General features: G+C 36.8%; 2 protein-coding genes across 2 annotated transcripts in view; one reads left to right on the forward strand and one right to left on the reverse strand.

Annotated features, from left to right (window-relative positions):
- The first annotated feature begins 86 nt into the window (after nt 1-86).
- On the forward strand, nt 87-3,450 carry LOC122356934 (beta-3 adrenergic receptor). The gene is made up of 3 exons (XM_043256050.1): nt 87-604; nt 1,184-1,344; nt 2,185-3,450. Exons 1-3 carry the CDS (start codon nt 457-459, stop codon nt 3,448-3,450), a joined length of 1,575 nt encoding a protein of 524 aa, XP_043111985.1. The 5' UTR covers nt 87-456.
- A 1,479-nt stretch (nt 3,451-4,929) lies between these two features.
- Nucleotides 4,930-27,298, reverse strand: part of slc35f3b (solute carrier family 35 member F3b) — a 50,694-nt gene continuing 28,325 nt past the window's right edge. Inside the window, 6 exon segments of the mRNA XM_043254637.1 lie at nt 4,930-6,832; nt 7,538-7,627; nt 7,728-7,920; nt 8,532-8,657; nt 11,130-11,349; nt 14,184-14,526. Coding sequence (XP_043110572.1) covers nt 6,594-6,832; nt 7,538-7,627; nt 7,728-7,920; nt 8,532-8,657; nt 11,130-11,349; nt 14,184-14,526 — 1,211 coding nt within the window. The 3' untranslated portion in view covers nt 4,930-6,593.

Consider the following 27,298-nt stretch of genomic DNA (forward strand, 5'->3'; position numbering starts at 1 on the left):
GTTTCTACAAATTTATTATGGAAAAATGCAATGCAATGGTGACATTTACGTCCGTTACTACTGTAAACCCTTGTGAAACTAACCTTCTGTGTAAATAGATTATTCAAATAACCCAGATATCAAACTGATCTGTTTTCTCTTGCTGTGTAATTCGCAAGTCAAGCGTTTGATTTTCCATGTTGTCATCGCTGCATATAAACCGCTGGGTTGATGGAGTGACCCTGGAGATACTAAAGTGCACTGTCAGGTGCTCACACGGGCAGATGAAGAACCAGAGAGCAGCTAGAACTCAAAACAACTGTCTTTGAGTACAGATCAGTTGTTTTGATTTAGTTTCTCTGATTTTGCATCATGCTGGATGCTTATTTAAAGCTGTAAATGGCCTGGTGGCTTGTAACGCGTACGAAGTCGGGATACCTCTTCAGAGAGTTTCCATATCAGATTGAATGTTTTTAAATGGAGTCCTCTGCTCAGGAGTGGTTTGATTCCGATGAGGCTGAGTTTGAGATGCGGACGGCGCTGAGGAACTCCACGGTTTTGTGGCCTCGGGCACGTCTGGTGCTGGAGACTCTGATGGTGCTGATGAGTCTGGGCGCAGTGACGGGTGAGCAGTACTCGACAACACCTCTCATTAATGTCTGAATCTTAGAGTCGTCTTGGGAACATGAGAGGGTTTCTAACAATATCTGAGGAATTAATGGGGTATAAGTAAGTTCAGATGAGTTCTTCATTTCTGTTAGTTGCAACATGTAAAAAAAAAATACATGTTGGCATTATTGTTTTAATTAATAGTTAAAATAATGAAAATGTCAATGTTTTTGAAATAATTTATTAAGTATTTTCGTAATTTGTATTCCCAGTAATTTCGTTTTTTTAAACCTACAAGAAATAATTTGAGGAACAAAAAATATATATATGTATATATAAATGTGTGTGTGTGTATGTATGTATGTATATGTGTATATGTATATATAATTTCATTTAGATATTTAAAATATAAAGTGTTAAAACAGTACAAAAAAATTGTTAAAATCATGTCTTGGAAATAAGAAATTAAATTTTGCTATACATTTCAGAACACTTTACTCAGTCTAAAAATAATTATAACCACATAATCTATAAAATATTTATTTGCACATAAAAATATACTTATCATTTTACTGTGTTTTTGTTCTCTTTTCAGGAAACATTCTGGTTATTGTGATTGTTGCAGCGACCAAATCCTTCCACACTGTGACCTCCGTCCTCATCATCAATCTGGCCATTAGTGATTTCTTAGTGGGAATAGGAGTAATGCCATTTGTGGCCATTTCCATTATGAACAACGGATGGGTCAACTGCAATGTAAGTAGGAAACTTTTTACATTTCACATTTAATTTACATAGCTTTTAATACAGTATGGAAGGTTTCAAAGCAGAATCACAGAATAAACAGGAAAATCACATTGTTAATGCTGTAAAATGAATCAGTTCTGAAAGTTCTATTCAGCCATGATCTGGTCTACAGGAAGCAATAGTGTCAGTGTTGTTTTAGTTCAGTTTTGCTGTTGCAAAGTTAAATTGACAGTATTATTGAAAATTTCATTTCTTTTAACCATTAAAGAGTAAAACCTTATAGTAGAAGTGTGTAATTTTCCAAGTCCTAGCATGACCTAACTGAATAGCAAAGGGAATCACTGTCAAAGTTTACTCCCATTTGCAATTGCTCAACCAAACCAGCTGTCCTGCCTACATGCTTCACCTTGAGTAATGAAAGGTAAATGAAAGCCCTGAACAACAGGTGAATGCATCCACTCTCATATATCTAATGCATATATATATATATATATATATATACACCTCTATTTTTAACACTCCAAAAGTCTCACCTACTGGCAAAGAATGAATTTGCATTTTCATTCAGACCAATGCGAAAAGACCAACAAGTGGGCGGACAATATGCTAATGTTTCATGTTGACGTCAACATGTAACAGCTTGGGGTTTGTTTTAATAATGACTTGTTTGAATGATTCAGAGTCGATTCTTTTGAGAGAGACAATGACTTTATACACGGTGGACAATCAGTGAGAGCTGTGTTACAAACTGCCTAATTAAAAAAATCCATAAAAGGAGCACTTTAAGTCCCAAAATTACATGCTTTATTAGTGTTTTTGATCATTTTGTACGCTCTCTTGCTCTTTCAGGATCTATGTCTGTATGTGGGCTACACATCTTCAGTCTACTGCACAGCATCGGTCTTAACACTTGCTGCTATAGCCCTGGACCGTTATTTCTCCATCGTGGACTGTCTGCGGTATGATTCCCGCTGCACAATATGGAGAACAGGCTTGGCAGTGCTTTGGATCTGGCTGCAAGCTATGGTGACCAGCTGTCCTCCTCTCTTGGGCTGGAGCAACATTAGTTTTGTGACTCCCATGTACAGCTGTGCAGTGAACTGGGCAAACAGCCCGAGCTACACCGTCGTAATGGCCTCATTAACATTTGTTCTACCAGCTATAGTCATTCTATTCTGCTACGTGAAGATTGTTCGTGTGGCACGGTACCACGCTAGGAGGATTCACAGTCTGGAAGAACATCTCCAACGTAACAGGACCCCATCTGTTTTGAATCTCCAGCACTCATTCATGGACTCCTTCGCACCATCTAAGCTGGTGTACCATGTGAGTGGGAACTTTGTGATGGATCGGTTGGATGTTGCTGGTGAAATCTTTCCAGATGCACCATCTGAGATGTCTTCTAAGTCGGCTGGTGGACGTCTGCACTCATTTTTGGCTCAAATCCATAGCAGCAGCCCGCAGAATCCCAACCAAACTCAGCATCATGGAGTCGTGAGATTGTTTTTGGTCATCGCTGCTTTTTTCTTGTGCTGGATGCCCTATATCAGTGTAGCTTTGGTGCAGGCCACCGAAACTGCTCTATCTCGCCCAAGCAGCCTTGTTCCCCCATCAGCAGTCACTTTGTCCTATTGGCTGGTGCTGTTCAGTTCTGATATCAATCCATTGTTGTATGCGCTCCTCAGCAAGCGTTTCCAAGTTGCCTTGCAGAGTTTAAGATGGAAGATCCAGGCCAGGTTGGGGAGCGTTGTGGGACAAGGAAGAGGAGCTGAGAGGTCTACAGCTGGAGGTGGAAGGGAAACCGACCCTACTAACGGAACGACCCATAGCTCAACAGCACTCTCCAGAAATGACGGGGAATCGGCATACCCTTCTGTCTTCACTCTTAGCTCTCAGTTACCCAGCAGCTTTAAGGAGCAGCTGAATAATGTCCTTCCTTCTCGTCCTGTTTGTCGTAAATGTGGCGAACAGGGTTCTAGGACGGTGGACCACCTGCAGGTTCCCTCCAAACAGCGTGAGCGGAACAGACTTCCTTACTCTGCTGCTACTAAAAAGAAACAAGCCACGTTCTTTTATGGACAGATCACAGTAAGAGTAGAACATGACATTTGCTGAGTTTATCACAGCTCTGTATTGGTGTGTGTGTATATATACAGATATATATATATATATATATATATATATATATATATATATATATATATATATATATATATATAGATATATATATATATATTATACGGACACATGAATAAATTCTATTTGAAAATAAAATACAGAAGTTATTTTAAATTGTAATACTGATTTACAATATTGCTGTTTTTACTGCGTTTTTAACCAAATAAACGCAGCCCTGGTATAAGGGACATATTTTTTTAAAAAGCATTCAGTTATTTCAAATGTTTAACCAGTAATTTAATATGTATTTTATATAAATAGTTTTTTTTACATTTCTTATGTTTCTTTTATATGTTAACTATATACTGTTATATGGATCAAGGTATGTACATTTGAAGGAAATATTTCAGAAATAATTATTACTGCTTATGTGTTTTAGAAGGTTTTAAAGCAGAAGTGAGGGTCATATTTTTTTGTTAAAGCACTTACATGAATTATTCAGTAAAACCTGTTTTTATTTGAGCTTTTAACTTCCTTTTAATTTTTCATTTTTTGGGTGGTCCTCCTTTCTGTATGGATGAACTTGAGGTTATGCTTTGCTGACATGATTTCTGTTGGTTGTGGCTTCAGGTTTTACCTGCGTTACATAACTGACATTTAAGTCAACAAATGTAATGAGTAGATAAACCTTATAGTAGATAAATCTCTTTTCATCAAGGTTTTTTTTAACTGATCTTTGTCTCTTTTGATGCATTTAATTCTAGGTAGTATTATAGAAAATGACTAATGACTTATTTACATGACTGGCTTGTTTCAACAAATTTTGAAGACTTTTTTTTCCGTTTCCTAAAACATTCGACAAATTCTATTTAACCCATTCACATGGTCTGTGTGAAATGAATCAAGTTCAAACAAACATATGTCTGTGGGACTTCACAGCACACTGAGCCCGAAATTTCCATTCAAATTTTTTGAATGGAAAAAAAATTAATACAACCTCACATTGTGTCAATCATGTTTAAACATTCTGAAACCTTCCCCCATTATAAAATTCAGTTCAGATCTGATTTTCTGTGTTTTTTTTCATTCGTAGTGAGAATTTTGATAGGAAAGCATGACAAATATGACATGTATATGAAAATTTCAGACTCAGTGTGCTAGGACCTTAATCCTGACGTTTTAAACAAGAGAAAATGTTTTACATGGTACCTGTGAAAACAGACAAAGCAGATCTAATAAATGGATGTTTTCATTTATTTTTATCATAATTGTCCTCAAATGTGATCCGAATGCATTTCAGTGTAAAAATCATTCCTTACAAAGGTTTACAATAATATCTAGCAATAATTCCAGAGGAATACAATATTATATTTATTGTCATTGTAACAATGACAATGGGAGACAGTGCTGATGAGATCCTATTGCAAATCAAAGAAAAGGCAGTGAAGCCATCATCTAGCATTTATTGGTGTTTTCTGCATGCGTTTTCCTGTAGAACTAATTCCCTTCCAAGGGAACAGTCCGTAAGATTAAAAAATGCAATGCAGTGTTCAAGAAAAGCGACTGGGTCTTATGAAGTGCAGAATGTGTTGTGTATGTAAAGGCGGCGTTTCAGTTCCAGTCACCACCTTTTTGCAGAGCACATAGCGTGGGTGCACTTTTCAGAAATGGTCATACATTCACAGGATACACAAGGCACCCTTTACGGTAACACGACTCACGGAAGATTGCCTTTTCAGTTTGCCAAAACTGCCCCTGAAGTGTCCTCACAGTGGTTAGCATGTGACTCGGAAAAATGTGATGGAAACAAAAGTACAGCTTCAGTCTGGATGCTGTCTTTAAACCCCTTTGTTCACAGTTTAGGAGATGAAATCCCTCTAGACCTCAGATGCACTTTGTATGAGGCCAGCTGGACATCTGCACTACTCCGGCATCCCAGCCAACCTCAGCACCACTGTATCCTGAGGCTATTCCGGGACCACCTTTTCTCCAAACCCATCGAGTTATCCAAAATATCTTCAGTCACAGTTTGGGAGAGGAAATCCCTCAGATGCACCTGTTGCAAGGTAGAACTTTGTTGTACGAGAAGTCTGCAGTTCTTAATGTCTATTTTTAATGTTTGGCACATGTTCTAATGGACACTGGCAGTGATTTGTGCCAGTGAAAGTCATAATGTGAGCATAAGTGACAGACTTGTTTCTCTGAGCCCCGAAGGGAAGTTAAACAATCTCAAAAACAAGCAGGGACTCTGGTCTCTTGGGTCTCTTGAGCGTAGGTCTCAAACTCAAACTACCGGGTGTTTTTTCCACTTGGGCCAGTTGAACGGTTACAAAAAATACAAATGACCTTACATTTTAACTACGTAGTTACATCTTTCCTTCATACCTAGCGCATGTTTAGTCGAGTAATGATGCCTGAAATTGCATTACTGCTACTTCAATTTTCTCCTTGCACAGACAGGTAGCACATCGGAAATAACATAAACATATAAAATGACTAAAATAGATAATTTTATTCTACATATATACACTGCATATCAGACGGACCAAATAAAATAAAAAGGTTGAAATAGCTATAGTGCATCAAAAATAGAAACTTCCATCTACTGAAGACGCCACAACAAGCGCTCTCAGTGTAACCACTCCATCGACTGTAATAAGAGCCATCTAGTTTTATATAGATGCATGTAACCCACACTTTTCTGTTCATTTACATTCAAGTTTTAGGCTTGTAAAACCCATGTCGAGAATAAGAAATATACATAATTAAATTACAATATATAATATACATTAAATTACAGATAATAATTTGAAATATATTTTTAAATGTAATATTTATTTATTAAAGTTTCAATTTATACTGAAAGGGGAAAAAAGTCTATAAACTGATAAACTATTAACCCAATAGCCTGTATGTTTGTAGTTTGAGACCCCTGCTCTTTAGTTCCAAATAAAGACCCAAGTCGTTTTTCAAATCCACTTACAGTTGGGTGAACTGCAAAAAAATATATAAATGTTTCTTTTGCACGACTGAAAGCTTTTGCTGTAATGTGTATGATTGTGAATTATAGCCTATGGAATGAACGCTCTTTCCAGCATCATCCAGTCACTGGACTTTAAACCCGAAAAGGTAAATGGGTGTCAGTGGGAGAATGTGGACATCGAGGTCCTGGCCCGTCGGGTCCAGTTGAGTCCTGAGCTGGTTCCAGTCTCAGCCGGCTCAACAGGCTGTTCTCGCTTTCTGAGTTTGGTGCCGAGCTCAATCAAACACTGATCCCAGTCCTCCGGTAACAGCAGCATCAGGAAGCCCAGACAGATGATAAACACAGCGATGAGTCGAACTGTGTTGAAGTGGATATCACAGGTGTACAGGTCCACCACTGCAACGTGAACCAAACACACACTTAGAGCCAATTACATCTACGACAAAACTGTCTAGATGAAGTTACAATGACTGTCCACTTTCAACTGGTCCACTTTCAAATCAAGTTTTCAACGTTTTTCTGTGATTTTTAACAGTAACTGCACTTTTGAACAGCAACACTAGGGTGACCATACTTGCCATTGTTCTCAAACGAGTTCTGGCCAGGAGTTCTATATTGCCTAAAATATCTAGTTCTGGCTTTGTTCGCGTGAGCACACCATTCAGTGTTTAACATCGGTTCCTTATGTTTTTAAGACACTATCGAGGTACTGGCCAGGACGCTTCCCGGAAAAATGGCACATACCCTAACTAACACAAACCATTTAAATATACAGTATGAGCTGTGAGTGTAATATGACAAGAAGTATGATAATAAATGCGTCTGAAGAAACCACAACTGATTTTGGTTTAAAATTGGTGGACATCAGTAGAATAAAATAAACATACTTTTTCTATAAGCAAGTTTGGATATGTGTGTGTGTATAAATATGGGTAGTTCTGTCCTGTGGTGTGACAGCAAAAATGTAAAAAAAAAAAAACTTCTAACATGAAAGAGAAGAGAAGAGTTTTTTTCTAGATTTTCTTTATGTTATAGGACACGGTCCAATTTGTATTTGATTACCCACACACACTATTTTTACGTTGAACAGAATAAACTCACTTGCATTGACTGGAACACTCAGCACAATTCCAAGTGAAATCAGCGTAGGGTATGTAATGGCAATGCCAAAATTCACCAGAATATTGAATGCTGTAAAAGAAAAAAAAGCACAGTAAATGTCTGATACAACTGTGTGCATAATCTGCAAATTATAGGTATAATCTACTTTTTCTGTCAGGGTTTTACCTACCTAGCAAGAGTCCAGCTACTCCACACAGGTAGGCCCAGGGAAGATCAACAATGGATGTGAAGTACTCAACATGTGTGAAGTACAGTATGACTGGAACAAAGCTCATAAAGACAAAGTTTGCGCCTCCGACAATGGTCAGAAACAGAGCCGCCTCACCAAACTTGGCACTGCCCAAGACGAGCTTGAAAAGCACCTGAAGAATATAAAACAAGACCAGGTCAGATTCTTTTCATTCATCTGTAAATTGGTTCATTTAATTGGTTAAGTTTAGTATGCTAATTCATAAGGAATTACGGTATGCATATTTTACTTATTCTGTTTCGTAGCATAATACATATTAGGTTAAATACTGCTCATTTAGTGTTAGTTATATACGACTGTGTGTAACTACATAAGCATGTAGATTAGCAAACTACAGATTCAAACCCAACACTGGCCAGAATAATTATAGAAAGGAACACGGTTTTATCTTTCAGATGTCAGAAGATGTAGGTATACCATGTCTGGTTTCTAGCTCATGATAAGCTGGAAATGTTAGCCAACTGATGAGCTAAAATTGATCTTTCTGTCCAGTTCCCTTATTGATCTGTCCTTTTCAGATGACCACAGGAGTTGCAAGCATATCGCAAATCAATCAAGACAAATAGATTAATGAGGTCATTTTAATTACAGAAAACAAGGCACTCCCAAGACACATCATATGTAATGAGATATAGTATAGTTTCAATGACACGGAACCAAATGGCATAACTGAAAAGCATTTGATAAATTACGAAAGGGTCATGACTGCTGAAGCGCGGTTACCTTATAGAGGGCAGAGGCAGATGCAGAGGCCACTACAAGCGTTATGCCGATAACGGAGTGACTGTGAAAGCCATCAGCGTAGGTCAGCATCACGATCCCAGCGATGGCCAGAATGGCAGCAACAATCTTGTAGGAGAAGAAAATAAAGGTCATTGCATTCACAATATGTTATGTCAAAAAGCACAAGTATTGCCTCTAGAGGTTTTGCCTGTAGAAGCATTTTAAATATAACAGGGTTTATATTTATATCATTTATAATTTAAAATTGTATAATTATATTTATATAATTTATCATTTATAATTTTAGGGAAATTATTTTAGAACATGCTCAATACAGCCACTTGTTAGATATACACTACAGATACATGGATACTTTTCTATTAGAACAGATCATATGCTCCAAAGAATACTGGTGATTGAAGTAAAAAGTGATTGATTACCAACCTCTTTCATTTTTATAAACTTTCTTGTTATTTCCCTTTTCATGCACAGATAATGAAAATTCAAGGAACTATGACTGGCATTATATAAGATGAAACAGGCCTGCTTTATAGTGTGTGTGTGTGTGTGTGTGTGCGTGCGCGTTTACATGCGTGCCCAAATGAAAAATGTTTCCAGAGCGTAGTTGAATTGAGTGCAGTACAGAAACATTATGAGGGTGTCAGAAAGACTGATTACTCCCACCCAGCGACCCTCCTGAACAGCTTTCCTCTAACGCTCTTTTCCTGCTCTGCCTTTTGTTTTGGCCCAGCTCTATCCGTTCTGTCTCCTTTGTTTGCAGGATTGTGGTTTTACCTTCTCACGGATGCTGCTATATTCATATTACTGTACCATGATTTCACCGGCAAAACATAGAAATGCACAAGTGAATATCATGAAACCTGAAACATCTCCAAGGTGTATTTCACCATAAAAAATCACAGGAAAACCGTAAGAAATAGGTGAATGTGTTGATCATCTTACACATCAAACTCTATCATCTATCATCACGCTCTCACTAAATCATGTGAACTCTCTGTCATCTTATCATGTCCTCTAGATGAAAACCCACTTAACTTCTAATGCGCTGTAGCGTATGGTCGGGCCAAAGGTCAACCCTCCAAAATTATAAGCACAGATAGGCAAACAGAACGGACAACTAAATGCGCAGTAAATGGACCAGCAGAGTTGGGAAAGGCCAAAATGGAGGGAATTCCACTATGAAACTATGGGTGAATGAACTCAAAATGTTTCATATGTAAATGCTCCTCCTGTTATTTCTTAAACGATGTAATTTGTCTTATTTCACCGTTATCTTATTCTTGTCTAAAACAATTTTCAACTCCAGACGCACGCTCGCGCGGGCGGTCATGAGACAACGTGGTTCTTTGTTTCAACTTTTCGCGCCCAAAACCGGCTCCTTTTCATTGGATCGCTGTACTCTTGGAGGTGGAACACAAAACAGCTGTGCGCCCAGGAATCATCGCTCTTTTGGACCTTCCCGCAACCTGCTCGTACCTGCTCGTCTCTGCGCACGCGCTGGTCACGCGCTCTCCCTTTCCTCTTCGAGACAGCTTTCTTCGTTAGTTTACTTCGCCTAAGTTCGCTTAGTTTAATCAACCTCTCCGGGACTCCGAAAACCGACAAACACCCGACTGCTGCGAACCGACAAGGACGCGAAACCGGACCTGATTCGCGCATACTCCGAAACTAACGCAAGTATCTGATCCACTTCTATAGCTGCTCAAGCTTAGCCCCTTTTCCTAAGGTCATTGGTGTCCTAATGGTCGATGCAGGTGGACAGCTGATTTAACACTGTAACTCTTTACTTGTCTGCCTTTCTCATTCCTTCTTGCTTTTATGTTTCGTGTTTTATTCGTTAACGTCCGTTGTTCGCTAGTTAGGTGTTTAATTTGTTGTCTTAATCAATAAACCATATATATATATATATATATATATATATATATATATTTCACGTTTGAATCCGTTGCTCACGCTTTAACGTCACTTAAACTGCTTGATTTTGTTACAAAACAGTATTATTGTTTGGCGTTGTTATTAATTCTGCTGCATCAGGTAAAGTGTATAAAATAATTGTAATTAATACCATTTAATTGTACATTTTTTACTGTAGTAAATACTAAATATTTACACACAAACACTACAACGCCGTAGACGGCCAAACACCCTGACTCGCCAAAATCTGTCCAGCAGTGTGTGTGTGTGTGTGTGTGTGTGTGTCAGAGAGAAACACTAGCACATGGAGACAAAGAAAACCTTACAAAGCACGTTGGTTCATTTGGGCCCAAGAAAAAAAAGGCATAGGAAGAAGAAAGGATGAGCACAAAGGAAGAATGCAGGAAAAAGTGATTGTAGAAGCAAAGTATTGTAGCGTGTTGGCACTGCTGACTCATGGGGTTACACAACAGAAGACATCAAGAGAGAACAACACAGAACACCACAAATACACATCTATTTATCTATGATTAAAGAGTTTACCGACAGACAGACAGATAATCTATCTCTCTTTTAGCAACAATTATTTATACTGAAAAAAGCATGTCGAATCGATATCAAGAGTTTTATTCATCTATCCGATAATCCATCTTATCTACTCACCCTGACGCCCATGAAGCGATCCCGCAGCACAATCCAGGACAGGAGAAAGACGAAGGCTTTGTTACAGCAGAAGAGGGCCGATACATCAGTGCTGTTGATCTTTCTCAGAGCCTGAAGGTATAGGTAGTTTGTCATAATCCACAGCAGGCCAAAAGGAGCCACTTTAGTGAAGAACACCTTCGCCGTCAGTCCATCGTCCCCGAAGAACCGACAGCACTCTCTGAAAACAACAGAGAATAAAAGACTATTGCTTAATTCACACAGTGCACATTTGAGCTGCCTAATGTACTTTGCTATTCAAAATGACTAATTAGCATTTTTTCAGTGCATTCAAATGGAAATGAACACTTTTATTTAAATTAATAAAAAGTGACAATTGTAGAGTCCTTTTCAACCTTAAGGTGTTGTTCATTTATATATAAAATGTGGAGTATGGATTCATATTGTGGAATCACTGACATTTTTGCTTATGGAAAGTGTGTCCTTTATTTTCCTTGTGCTGAAGTTTAAAATAAACAGAAAATGTCTTTTAATTTTTTAAAAAAGTTAACATAACCCCTAGAGTTTAAACAGGGTTTTAAAGAAAACATGGCGAGGCTTTGGGCATAGTCTTGGGTTCTGAAACATTACTCGTTCAGAGTTGGATGTTAGCAGGCTACAGAAGAGCTCGAATATGGGGGGAAAAAAATGCTATAAAAAGGGATTTCTGATTGGGAGTAAAAAGAATGAACAGCTATTGTGAAAGTATAAAAAGCTCATAAATGGAACTTGAGAGAAGACGGCGTGGCGCGGGAGGCTCCTGGTTTGTGCTTCTGATGATAGGATGTGCAAATTGTTTTGTTGTTGCATTGTGTCTTTGGAAATTTTTAGTATTCAATAAGTTTTAATACGATTTGAATAATTCATATGGTTTGTAAATCTTTGTTTGCATTGGGCATTTATTGAACTGAAGTGTCTGAGTTACAACTGTGGTGATTTGACTGTAATTTTAAATAGTTGGTTTGCTTGAATTCGTTAATTTTGAAAAAAAAAAGAGGAAAAATTCTTATGGATTTCCTGAAAAAATAAAAAAAGCTATGCAGCTAGACATTTATGTAGTCACTGGGATTGCAGTTGCATTTAGAGGATATTTTCACTCCAAGATTTTGTAAAAAAAAAAAAAAAAACTGTAATCTCTGAGATTGGGTTTCAACTGATCAGTGTATTAAAAAAACAAAAGTAATAATGCTTTTTCAAACCCTTATCTGGATGTCAGGCTTATATTACATATGACATATCAGTACATATACTTTAGTACACTTTCAAACCATTTCTGTCACACAAAACAACCATGGGTTGGATCATTTTAAAGCTTTATTTTTCATCAAAACATGAAAATGTATTGATGGAAAAACAGTGCTTCTTTTTACTTTCCATGTCTGGCCATTACACTCAGAGTTGTCCTCAGTTCACCTCTATTTGGGATAATGGACTGTAAATACAACCGAGAGTCAAAAAGTAAAACAAAGAAATTATTTAAGCTTTCTTTTCAGTTGCTTGAACTGTGTCCTTATGCGACACATTGTATCTTGAATATCCAATGCCTGTTAGCTTTTAAGCCTCCGATAAGTGAAAATAAGCCATTTCTCAAATCTCAGAGAACTTGTGGTGTCAGATGGCATTTTTCCACCCATCAGTTTCTGTGCTTGACAAATATATGACTGTCTGAACACATCAGTTCAATGATATTTTGCAATCTTCAGTGTCTTGGAGTTACTGCGGTGCTTCCAGGTAAAATCAGGGCAAAGTAAGAAATTTAGCATAGACTCTATCTATATGCTGTTTAAACGAGAAATTGGACTAAATCACTTTATTCAATAAAGCGTTTCCTTTTATTACTAGTTTTATCGAGTCAATTTAATTCTTTTGAATTTAATTTAAATGTGTGTTCATTTTAAATTAATTTACATAGTCATGTCTACATACTGATTGTGTGTGTGTCTTTGGTCCTTTGGCTATTTTTAGTTATATTTTGTTATATTTTAAGTTATCATTTTTGATTTATGATTATTGATTATTTATATATAGTTGATTATTTCCTTAAGATTGTACATTTCTTTTTTTCCCTTTTTTCTTAAACTGGAAAAATCTTTAACTCAAATCAAAATATTTTATAATAACGTATCGGTCATCATACTAATTTTAGTTAGTGAATGAATACAATTATGGCTTACATAAATTGTCATTCTTAAAAGAAACAAAACGATGTTATCAAGTGCCCTTTTTTATGCCCGGAAATCTATTTACTTTAATTCAAAGTCTCCATAGAGTTTATTAGATTTCATAGTTGGCTTTTGAAAGGCCAGCATGTTGGTTTATACTGAGAAAGAGAGCATGATTATGAGTACATTAGGACCTTTTATTACTGCCTTTTTACTGATATTCTCTAAATTGTTAAATAGGTCTCTGGGCTACGTGTCAACAAAATCATCCGCTTCTATTTTAATAACATTCGGCTTTTGATAAATTGGGTTGGCTAAACTGAATAATAATTAATGCATAACCATAAGGCACTTTATGTGACCGTAAACCTCTTTCTGCCTGTTTTTGCGTAGTCTTTGCACTCCACAGCTGGTGTTTACTCTTCAAATTCTGTATTGCATTGCTGCAAATATTGTTTTCCCCTGTATGATAAATTGCTTGGGCTTTTCCACATTTTACACAAAAGCATTTGCTAAGCGATTGAATAAAAGAAAGCACTTCCACCAAATCCGTTTACTTCCCCAAACTCTCTACTTTGGTCTTCCTAGACAGAACGAAAAAAATATTTTTCATCAGCGACTCAGTTTAAATGAGCAATGAGCCTGCTTAGTATTCAGCTCATGGAAGCTTGAAGGAGACACCCGGAAAGGACAAACCGTCCGTGCGTTACAGCATGGAATTTCCTCAGTGTCCCCCTCAAGAGAAAGGGATTTCACTAAACCGATTCATCAGCTGTCTGAGATGCACAAAACCGTTGGATATTTCAACTGTACACTGCTGGATAAACAAAATCTCACACAACCAGATTCTTACCTAAACCTCTGTTTTGGTGTCTGTCTCTCAGGACTCTTGCACAGATGTCCGATGTAGTACAGAGGAAAGAAGAGGCAGTTCCACGTGGTGGCGAACCACGTGAGAGTGAAAGGCGCGTCGTACTGCTTGAAGGTCAGTTTGGCCAGCTGGGTGGAGCCTGCCCACGACGAGCACACGCACATCACCATGGCCACGCCCCATATTGCTTTTCGCACTTGGACGGCTGTCACTCGCACACAGCAGTTTAATTTCTGCCTTCCGGTCCCTGACTCCGCCCCTGCTCCGCCCACCATCGCCTGTCCATCGGCAGTGCCCACGATGTTCTCCCTCGGCCGGTCCTCCCCTACAAGCAAACAAAAAAGACATCAGCTGCTGATTTACGAGCTGTTTTATTATGGTCTTGAGCAAACACTGAATACAGACAATCAAATCACATGCCGCTGTAAAAATACTCCCCATAACTGTTGCACTACTAATAAGATGTACAGTGAAAATTTGTAGTATAAATTTAGATGTAGTATTTACTGCAGTTACGTTTGTTGTAAATATCATATACCATTTATAGCCACTTTTTGCATGTGGCAGTTTAATCTTACAGAACTCTTGAAAAGATGGAGAGACTAAAAAAAAAGTGTGGATTTTTATACACACACAGGTTTTTTTTTATATATATATATATATATATATATATATATATATATATATATATATATATATATATATATATATATATATATATAAAAAAATATGGAAACTGTGAAACTTTAAGATTTGAATAATTTAAAATAACATTTATATAAGATAAAATCTTAATTTCTTTCCTGTCGATATTGACCAATTTAAACCATATATATAATTTATGATATTTATTAAATTACAAAATTTATAATAAAAAAATAAAAACCCCTGTATTGTACTGACATCAAACTTTTAAACACGTTTTTAAGTCTGTCTTTTATAAGCTTTTTCTTGTTCCAGAATTACATAAGTTTTTCTGTCATCTGCAAATTTCCCTCAAATGACACGATAGATGTCTAATCCATTGACTTCCAAACAATGCCCCCACCAGCGTCCCCTGAAACGTTCAAAGAGGAAATCAATAGCATGGTTTACTCATTCAGCCCAGTAACTCTTTTAAAGTGTCATGGGGAAATACTTGAAAAACCAAGAATATTTTATAATACAGAAACTCTGAATGGAATCTGTCTGCCGTCTCTCAAGAACTGCAGTGCTATTGTTCTGATCAGATAAGCACATCTCGAGCCCACCATCCATTCATAAACGCTCTTAATGGCTTTTAATAGCCCTTCATCTATTCACACGAATAAACGAGTGGAGTAATTACTCTGCCTGCATCTGGTGGAGGATTCGATCTGTTTATCCATAAAGAGAACAAGGTGCACTGAAGCACTGAAGCATCTGAGCAACATCTCTAATAACGTACATAAAGTATTGATTTTCTTCCTTTTTTATTTCACAAGAAAGTAAACACTCACAATATACTTACAATAGCACGCAGTACTAAGATTCTGCATTAATACTGTATTCCAAGATATAAGAATAAAGTATCTTATGTTTACCAATGATAATTTTTTTTGATCGTGATTTAACATGATTACACTTTAAAATAACAATTTTGATATTTTGAAGTACAATTTATTGCTTCGTTTCAAAGCTGCACCCACTTTCATCGCATATTACATATTACCTGCTATTAGCTGAAAGCAGGTACCATTTCAAACGGGAGCTTGATCATCATGTATTTATGCGCAGGCCTAATAATATCACAAACTAGCCTGAATCCTAATCTTTCTAGCAACTGATTCGAAGTGAAAGATGATTTTCTCTGGAGACCCTCAACAGCCTAGAGAAATTTCACACAGACAGATCCTGAGTGAAGACTGTAAGACAGCAACTATCACAACACAATGAATCTATCATGAAACAACACAGTATAAACTAGGGTTTACATTGGCCCCAATTTCTTTTAAACAGTATTTAATGTAGTTCATGCGATCATCATAATGCTCTGTCCTGAAGTAAAGAAGGGTTATTAGGATCCATATCCCAAACTAGACTCTTATGAACCATCTCAATAATTATATTTCTAGAGTTTCACTCAAGCAAATAACAGGGATGTGCCTAAAGAAGCTTCCAACATCCAAAGCTCAATACTAACAGTTTGTTCATCGACAGATCTGTTTCTGTTGACAGAAGTTACAGTTTCCATACAGAAGGAATCAAATAACCTGCAGTCAAATAACACCACCCACATGAGATTATGTGTAAACTGACACTATAGTGTACACTATTCTGTATTTACACACACACACACACACACACATGCTGTAGAGACTGTCATATCATACACCAGAGTAAATGTACAAAGTTCTTTGCTCAATTTTGGGTTTAATGCCAAATAATACACAATTAGAACGGCAAACTTTCATTTTTTTTTTGTAGCAGCACTGAATCTTTATGGGAAACCCCAAAGAGCCAAACTTCCATTCAAGGGACTCAATCTTTTAAATGACCCATGAAATGCAATCTGTACAAGGTGTGTGCACGGTTGTGTGAAGCTGCCCTTGAATACGAAAGCTAGCCGTCACTGCACTCTGCCAGAACTGTACATGTTTTCAACCCTATGCACCGCTTCCCGTTTCCTCATAATAAACTGCCACTACCACTGGGTATTTAACATGTGGGTAATTATCTGAAAGCAGTGAATGTGTGTAGTAACCATGGAGACTGATAATCAGTATAATGTGGATAAAAATCTCTGGGGACACATGCTCACAAATATGTGCAGTACATGATACACAAGCTCAGCAGAAATCATAAAGGAATTTGCTCTGGGAAAAAATGAAAGAATAATATAAACTAAAGAGAATAATTTAAATGGATAAATGTCAATATAAATACTACTACTATTATAACTATTTATTGTAACAATAATTTAAATTTGCAAAATGGAAGGGAAAAAATTGTGCATTTATTTTATTTATAATGTAAAATACAGTAACAATAATTATATTTTTTTTACGATTATTACATTCACAGTATGGAATAGAGATGAATAAATTCACAAAATCTAAAATAAAAATACATAATATTAAAAAAGTATTATATTAGTATAAGAATTATACAAGTATACGTATACATAAACATTATTATTATTATTGTTGTTGTTATTATTAATGTTAAAGGTGTATTGCATACCACACTCTGAAAAGCATGGTTTAGGGATCTGATCATTGATCTCAGTGTCACCTTCAGATTCTGACCCCATAAACCTCAAGACTTTTTTTATGCTGCTCACCACTGTTCCAGTCATTGATCGTCTAGCTAGATCATCAAACTCTGGCAAGCAGGACCAATCAACTCCTACACCAAAGAAAACCAAGCTAAGCACTTTTCAGCCAAGAGGAGCCTTTTCAACCAAAACCAGATCTACATTCGTTAACTTTGTCATCAACATACCATTAAAACCATGCTGCATGCGATTTGACCTGCAACAAATATACGCTTATTTCATCATATTATCAAGTGTTCTCCACCAGAAAAACTGTCATGTAGTTTCTGCAAGACCTCCCTGTGTAATTAACAGTAAGAGAAGGTCCTTAACTTCAGAAGAACATCTTCAGCAGGACCAATGGAGTATAAATCAGAATGTCACTTAGTGCTAATGACTACGCCTTTGACCTTCATAGCAATTCAAGATGATTATAAGGTTCTTGAGGAAACCTTCCAATTTAATTTCTAAAAGACTAAGTTAAGTGAATGACTTGAATGACATTTACATTTTTTACCATCAGAATGAGATCATCCAGCAGACTGCAAAAAAATTTCATATATAAAGTTTTAAAAACTGAGAAATGCTTCCAAAATTGCACAAATGCAATATAATTATTACATATATAATGTGTTGGATCTTATTGATCTTTATAATGTCACTTAATATTTTTCTCAAATGGACCTTAAAAAATCTTTAACCTTTAAATGCAAGTTCTTAACAAACAATCGCCGATTTTCGGGGGACTTGGTATCAAAAAGTTCGAAAACTCATTCATTCCTATTGGACTCTATAGAGTTCCTTTATTCAAAACTAAAATCGTTCTTTATGCCTGAACACTTCTGAAGAGGCTATTTTAAAGGCATCATAGCTTCAAGTAACAGCTCTTCTTTTTGACAGGGAAGATTAAAATCTGTCTGCGCCAGAGGCTTGATGCTGAATCAGGCCAGCGAGTGTTTCTAACAAAAAGCGTTTCTGAACGAATCGACGTGTCAAGTGCGGCTCAGACAAAGTGCATCGGCAATGAGGGCAGCGGTCACAGCTCAAAGTCTCAAAATGCCACGAAAGTTCAGACTCGGAGACGTGACAGATTCGAATCCGAACCTCTCCGACCCATACTCAGCAAAAACTGTGACACAGTGAGCATCAGGGAATGCCATTTGGTAGGTGCTGGTATAATGAGCACACAATCTGAACCCATAAGCAATGGAAAATTATTAAGATTTAATGAGTTATCTTTCACTCTATTTCCTGCGTTAGCCAAAATACGCCTTCAGCTCTCAACGGCGAGTCTTAAAAATGCTGGATGATCCATCATGTTTTCCATAAAGACCTTTTAACATCTATGGAACTTTTTCAATGCACAGAAGTTGTATTTTTTTAGTTTTATACCTTTTATTATTAAAAATGTAAAAATATAAAAAAAAAACTTAAATGTTTTAAAATTTATTTGTCTTAGTTGCCAAGAGAAATTAAAAAAAAAAATACAAAAAAAGTTAATAAAAAAATTAAAAAGGTAATTATGATCTTTTATTAGTGCTGTCAAATGACTAATCACTATTAATCGCATCCAAAATAAATGTTTTTGTTTTTACAACATGAGTTTACTGTTTATATTATGTACTGCATATATATATATATACACATATACATGTATATATTTCTATTTATATTTTAAATATATTCATATATAATATAAATTGTATACATGCATGTGTGTGTTAATGTATGCATAATAAATATACACAGCACAAACACATATTATGCGAGAAAAAAAACATTTATTTTAAATGCGAATAATCGTGATTAATTGTTTAACATCTTTATCCCCTCATCTCACAATTTAAACTTTTCTTTTTTTTTTTCGGCATAAGGATAAAAAATGTAAAAGGTAATTGCAACTTTTATCGTTCAATTGACTTTTCTCTTGCAATTGCTAGTTCATGTCTCCCAGTGCTGACTCTTCTTTGCAAGTTAACATTAAAAGTTAGATACAGAATTCTGTCAAACTCTAGACGGTGCAGGCCGAATGGTTCTAACTCTCACATAATCACGTCATTATTCACATCAGCAGGTTTCTCTTCACATCACAGCATTTCTTACATGCTCACAGCAGCATGTCTGTGGATGTATTGGCAGCAGAAAGTCTCAGCACTTGCTCTGCTGTAGCAGCATGCAGATCTATTCTGCCAAGACCGAACATATTAACATTGCCTTGTATATTATGCTAAACTCTACGAGAGTTATGACGGAAATACCGTTCTGACTTAAAACTCACAATTCCGTTTTTTCCCGATTTCTCCCGTAAATTGGGAAAAAGTTTTGTTTTTATTACAGTGTATATCATTCTAAACTCTATGAGAGTTTTCATGACAGAAATAGCATTCTGACATAAATCTCACAATTCAGTTTTTTTCCCCCCGTCTTTCCCTTGGCATGCACAATCTTAGAATCTCACAATCCTCAGGTTTACATCTGTCAGTTCTTTGTTCACATATCTGACAGAATTACACAAAAAGTCTCTGAAAATCAACTACACACAAAAAGTCAAATTGGGAAAATCAACTTTGCTTTTATATTTTTTATCGCATGGCAGAAACAAGCTTCCATAAAAACGTCACAGATAAACTAAATGAAAAATATAAAAATAAAAACTATTAACAATAGCTACAATAGTAGCGACGCTAAAGCAGCACTGCAGCTCTTTTGTGGAAGTCATTAGGTCTGATGATTGCTTGGTACGGCTTTATGACCGCCACAAAATATGAGCCTATTGTACAAGAACAGATGCACAGGATTACCCTAATCATTCCCTTTTCTAGCATGATAATGCGCACATGCACGACTAAACTCAAAGTGAATAAGTAATTGTTAAAATTGTGTCATTTTGAAATCAGGTATGCCTCTCAGAAGTCTCTAAATTGCACAAAAAACCCAGAGCATTTTTCTACCCCTCTTCGAATGCATCTGTGAGCTCTATACGTAGCCTTTGGTAGCTTTCTTCCCTCCTATGTTTGTCTCTGCAGTGCAGATCTCTTTTGCTGATAACTGCCAGTTCTTTGTAGTGCCAGCTCTGCACTGAGCTCAAGCAGCATGAAAGAGCACAGTCTCCTTTCTCACACACGCGCTACGGAGCAGGTCCATGTTATTTTGTAATGGCATCATGAGCGTGTCTGGGACATCGGTGCATGACTTCAAACAGTGTTGCCATCTCCTCTGCAGTGCAGCATCCCATGGATTCTGGGAACAGCTCGGTTTTTAGAGGATTTCCCTAGATGCGTAACTTGTACGTGAAGGGCTTTACCATGTTACATGCAAGTTAAGGTCTATATATATATATATAGATATATATAGATATATAGGCTGTTGATTATATATATATATATATAATTTTTACATTATATATATATATATATATATATATATATATATATATATATATATATATATATATATATATATATATATATATATATATATATATATTTTATTGTTTTTACATTTATACAGTATTTGCAATGATTTTCTTGGGGATATCAAAGTGAGCAACTTTCAATATTTTAATAGTTTTAATGGGGTTTATATATTTTTTTGTCGCTATAATTGTTTTTTATTTATTTTATTGTCCTCAATCCTTTCAACAAATCAGCATACTTAACTGATTTCAGTGATTTATGCTTTTTTAATTTAAACAGGCCACATTTGGAATAATTATTGTAAAAAATAAAATAATACAAATATTTGTTAACATCTAATTTATATAAAAGTACACTGTTTGGTATTAGTAAATTTATATATAAAATGCAATATATATATTATATGATTATTATTCATATTATATGATAATTTATTTTAAATAGTCAACAGTATGTCACATTAATCTGCAATTAACAAATATACTTTTTTTAATTTTTAAAATATTTTTTTAATTATTAGTTAGCTTCTTTTTTTCCCCCCATTATACATCAAAATGCAACTGCTAATTTGCATGCGTTTTGTAATTTGGAGTAAATTTCTGCACTCCAGTCATCCAGAACTGCTAAGAGTGGCAGATGCTTTGCTGTAGCATACTAAAGGCCCTCACAAATTACCATTCATTTAAGCTGACACCACCCATATGTTTTCAAGCTCATTGTTTAGGGACTGCAGCAGTGCTGGTCCAAGTTTATCACGATGACAATTTCTCCATTTGCGAATAAAGAAAAACATTATTCAGCAAGACATGGCTTGAGGATACACTCACTTAAACGCACTATTACGGTACGTCCAAACACTCTGATCATTGTCACGCTATATCTGTATCCAAATATTTTAAGTTCATTGTGATATATACTTGACATATTGATTTTGAGCATGTGGATTGGCTGGCAAATGCACACAGTACTGAAAAGATTGTGTGTGTGTGTGTGTGTGTGTCTACAAAAACAAGTGGCCTGTGTAGACAAGTGGACCTTGTAGTGTCCAGCTATAAGAACAGATGCCTGAGATGTCACACTCTGTTGTGACCCTGCCTGCTCACGAACATGACAGAGAGAAGCATAACCCTGCCAGTTGCCCACTGTTTGTGTGTGTGTGTGTGTGTGGCTGTGTGTACTGTAGTACTGAGCATCAGAGGCATCTAAATGGGCAGTAGTATGGATTTTTGATTCACTGGATTCACTTCTGTTTATCAAAAAGACGTGTTTACTAATTCATTCAACTCTTTTTGTACATTACATCATTGCACCAGTTGGTGACCACATATTATAAATGAGTAATTCTATTATTCAATTGACTGATAAAAAAAAGAAAAAGGTTAGAGATAGTTCTGGCAGGTCATGTTAGTCAAGTTCGCATTAGTTGACACTCAGTAAAAAAGCTTGTCCATTCAGTTTGCAAGCAATGACATGATGTCCTACCTGCCAGTCAACCTATGTATTTGCATGTCTCCTTTCCATGGGGTGACCATATAAACCATTTTTAAGGGACACGTCCTTGCCAGGACTACTATATTGTTTAAAATATTCAGGTTTTGGCTGTTTGCACTGTGCGGGTCAATTGTTGCGTGACATTTATGAGAGCTACAGCAGAGGAGACAGCTTTTTTTTATCGCTTGGTGCGCGGCGACCCTTCAAGTCAAACGAACAAACATGTACGCAGATGTAGATGTAGATCTCACCTTCTGACATGCAGACCATCAATTGGTCGATTATGTACAATACCTGCATGTTACTGGTCAAACTGCTCTAAATGTTTTAAGCAATATTAAAATCTTAGCCAGGACATGTTCCATATGAACGACACACACGACCACCCTACCTTTCCACCGATAGTTAGTTTGGGGGTGTGGCTACTGCAGAAGGCTCGGCCAGAAAGTACTTAGCTGGTGTGAAAGAAAGTACTTAGCTGGTGTACAATTTTAAAAAGAAATTTCAGATTCAGATAAAATTATATAATTATAAAAAAGTGTGTATATATATATATATATATATATATATATATATATATATATATATAAATATATATATAACCTCTCTCTAAAATCTATCCCAACCTCTCTCTGTCCCCTTCTCCGTCGCAGCCTATAGATCCTGCAGAAGAAGGACTGCAGTTTAACAGACTGGAGTCACGCCAGCGTTCCTGCTCTAGATCAATACATAATAGATTGACCGTAAGTCCCCTGCTGAATCTAATTGATGAGCTTGCGCTGCAGGTGTCTCCCCAAAGAGAGCTTTCACACTAATGTCCTGACAGTGTGAAGTGCCCAAGTAATCTGACAGTTAGCTCGCAGCCTTCGACTTTAAATATACAATACTAATCCAGCTCAGTCTGTAAACAGTGAGACAAGTGTGCCAAAACCCATCAATAAACTGCTGTCTCGCTAGATTTATAAAGTCCTCTTCTTGTAAATAAGTAGCACTTCTGAAAAATTATTTCGAAAAAAACAAAACAAGGTCATATTTTAAAGAAGAAAAAAAAGAAAAGCCTCAAGTTGTAGTAAATATAGTAAAACAAGTGACTGTCTTTTTGAATTATCAAACCGATTTGTTCAAACAGGCCTACAAAGACTCATTCTAGTAAGTCACTGAATCATTCACTCAAATGATTTGTTCAAAAAAAAAAGATTCTGTGAATCGGTTTCACTCTGAGGTGTGTAGTTAATGTGGTTATGACAGAACTGTTTTGTAGAGATGTACAAAATATCTACGGTCTGACGTTGCGACAATGTTTATTTTATCAAGTATACACGCCTATTTTATTCTACTGATGGAATAAAAATATGTCTGACGATATATATAAAAAAAATTCATTTCAGGGCTTTCTTAATATCTTTGTTCTAATTCAAACAAGAAAACATCTGAAATTAGGCTCAGATGAGATCTCTCCCCCTCACTAGTGCGCTGAACAAGAGACAAAAGCACTCGTTTCCACTCACGCAAAACACCTCTTAGTTGGGATTACGTGCATCCAAACACAAACATATCACAAGCAACACGCGAAAGTTATTCTTAGACTGAAGCTCTGTATCAAACCGATTGATGTCAGACAGAAAAATAACTCACAGCAACATAGATGTTTTGGGCCACGGCTGACTGCTATGAAATTTATTTGATTAAAACGCTTCAATTAAACGGCTGGGTATGTACCAAAAACCAACTTAAAGCGGCCCACTGGCTTCCAAACAGGGACGCAGTTCTTGCGAAAGCCAAGATGCGAACAGAAAGAGTTTGGCAGTGAAGGCGCGTGAGTCACATCAGTGTAATGACTCACTGCAGGTTTATTACGGACTCTTACTTCTGCCACCCAGCATTAGATTTAGTGCCTGATGGAGGATCGGCTCAGGTTTACAGATTCCTCTGGCTTAACGTTCAAGCTGAAATGAATCTTAGAACGAGTAAGTTGGCTAATAACTAAACATTGCATATCTTCATACAGCAGTGTGGCTGGTTAACAAGTACAACATGTTTATTAAAGAAGCAGTTAGTGATTTCTGGATATAAGCTACAGGGCTCCAAATGTAAAGATGAAATGAAAAATTGTATGACAGCGATGTAAAATGTAGTCAGGAAAACCGTTTGTCCAGTGTTACCTTCAAAACAAAAAATAGCACTAGCCATGATGTCCAATTTGCGAACAAATGACTCGTTTCTCACTAATTAGTCAGGCAAATGTATTCACTATTTAACGGGTTATTCAATTAGTTTGTGAATTGAATACGAGTCTGTCAATCAGTGAGTCTTTCGCAAACATTCGTAAATGACTCCTTCGCTGAACTGGGAGTCATTTTTTGCTAATGTACGATTCAAAATTAACCAAGAACTGTACTCGTTAGACTTTCGGTTATTAATAACAAATGTGAAAAAGACTCCTCACAACATTCACAGTTTGTTATAAATGAATGATAGTATTGTAAAAAGATATTTTGCAAAAATATTGTCGAACAAGGTTCAATTGTAATGTCGAATCAATTAGGGGTTTGGACAAAGGTCAAACAGGTTTCTATTGGCTGAACAAAGAAACAGCTCCGCCCCTAAAGTCACACCATTGGTTGAGACAATACAAAAGCACTACAGCATTTACTTTTTGAGGACATCAACCTCGTTTACTTGAAGATGCCTTTGTAAAGTATCAATGTGGGACGTGAAAAAGAGCATTAACTATTAATCTTAAAAATGCTTATTTCATATTTTCTGTTACTCACCTCAAAGGAAGCCGCAAAAGGCCCAACAGATCTTAGAACTGCCAACTTAAAGCTTTTAATAATCGCAGAAGCTGCCAGAATTTGGCTGCAGGCAGACCTAAACCACTGCAACGGTATGAGTACACCGCTGGGCCTGAGCCAGAGCTGAAACCAAAGATCAATGAGTGTTTAACATCCCACCTCATTCACCATATTACACATAAACATACTCTAGAGTATAGCAGCTTCTGTTCGTTCTGCCTCAGTCTCTGAACCAGACCCTGTGAAGATCCATATGTATGCACAAGAGTGCAAAGAAATCAATTAGACTATCCAAAGAAAAAGCGATGACCAATAACAAGTGCTGATCTGTCTTGAAAGCACGAGTTCATCAGTGACTCGATTTGTAGTTCATTTCTCCAGCTGGTGCTGGTCATCACATCAGATTGGACACTTGGGGAAGACGGTTACTCATACTATGAAGTGTCAGGATACGATAAAACTGCCTGCCACAACGTTTTTGTGAAGCCTTCACAAAACCTGCTGATGTTTTTCGTCTGTGCTGCTCATACAAGTTTGATACAGACCACAAAACCTGAAGAAAATGGGAGCTCAGAGTACCCGTCTTCTGTCCTGCTTTCTAAAATTAAAGCTAAAAAAAAAAATGCTTCATAGGCATCCAGAAAATGCAAGATAATGCAAGAAGAATTAATATAAATAATGGTTTGGAGCACAAATGCACACACGCTCTGCTTCTGGCAAAACAATATGTACAGGGTTCATACATCACAGAAATGGGCAAGTATGGGACATGCAATCAAGCTGATGTAGCCTGCTAAGCAGCTCGCTGCTCAAATCATTGTATTGCCATCAAATCGGGTCGCAACTAACTCTGATCAATAATAATTAAAATAACAACAACAATAGTGTGCACAAAAGTGAATCATTTTCAACATTTACATAATGTTTCAAATTGTAAGACAATTATACAGATTTAAAATGACAATGCATTTAATGCAAAGCAAAAAATAAAAAAAAATAATATATATATATATATATATATATATATATATATATATATATATATATATATATCAGCATTTTAGCAATTTAACACAATCTCAGCCAGTTACATCAACCAGCATCTACTAAAAGACAAGTGTGAAGTTTTTTGTCTGCAATAACAAACAGATAAACTTTCTATATGGTCATCTGGAATGAAGGAATGGCTTGTTTGTCAATAGAAAGAGCAAATTATATTCTTAAGAAACAGATTTCCAACCCATCTCTTTACTCCTTTTTAGAAACTGTAAAAGTCTTTTTTTTTTTTTTTTTTTTTGGAATTTTTTATACAGAGATGCCTAAACGCCCTTGGAGAAATTATACTATTAGGACTGATTCCAAATCATGACCGAAAACATAGACAGGTGTTTATAACCTCAACGATAGATAGCCTATATTAGTATTCCAATCATAAAAGGCGCAGAGAACCGCCGAACGTCTGCACTGGTGATGCGTAAAGGAGACAGGTGTTTCTCTGCCTTTCGCACGCACTATACAGTTCGATTACATTTAGAAAGACCGTTTTAAAGCAACAGAGCACACCGACCTGCGAGTTAAGACGCGTAGGAAAGCAGATCGCCGTAGAGAATGAGGTTAAATCGCGAATCGCGTTGCGGACGTACCTCTCACTTTGGTCAGGGTGAGCACCGGACTGTTACAGGCTGACAGCGGCGCGACCCGGGCCGAATGTTTCTTCATGTTGACGAGCTCGGACAGACGGAGCTCAAGCCGCATCGACTACATCCCTAAAGCTGATTGTGACCAAACTGCCGTCGATGTCTCGTGCGCCTCCTCTACCCCCGATCTGTGCTCTCCCCTCCCACTAAACACTCTGCGGTATCCTCCCGCATTCTCCACGCGGGACAGTCACGGCGCTGCAGTTCCTTTCCTTTGCCCTATAGAGAATTGCACGGGAGTTTTCGCAGCTTGGGTGAATAAACCTCTGCAATGATGTCGGCTCTGCCAGCTGCGTCGCTGTAATCCAACATGTTAACCCCCTTTATCCGTAAATGTAAAAGTAATGTCAGTGTTTAAACGAGAACGTGAAACACACACACACACACACGTGTTAAGATACACGACACACAAAAACGGCTAGGT

Source organism: Puntigrus tetrazona, chromosome 13 (genome assembly GCF_018831695.1).
Source record: "Puntigrus tetrazona isolate hp1 chromosome 13, ASM1883169v1, whole genome shotgun sequence".
Lineage (NCBI taxonomy): Eukaryota > Metazoa > Chordata > Actinopteri > Cypriniformes > Cyprinidae > Puntigrus > Puntigrus tetrazona.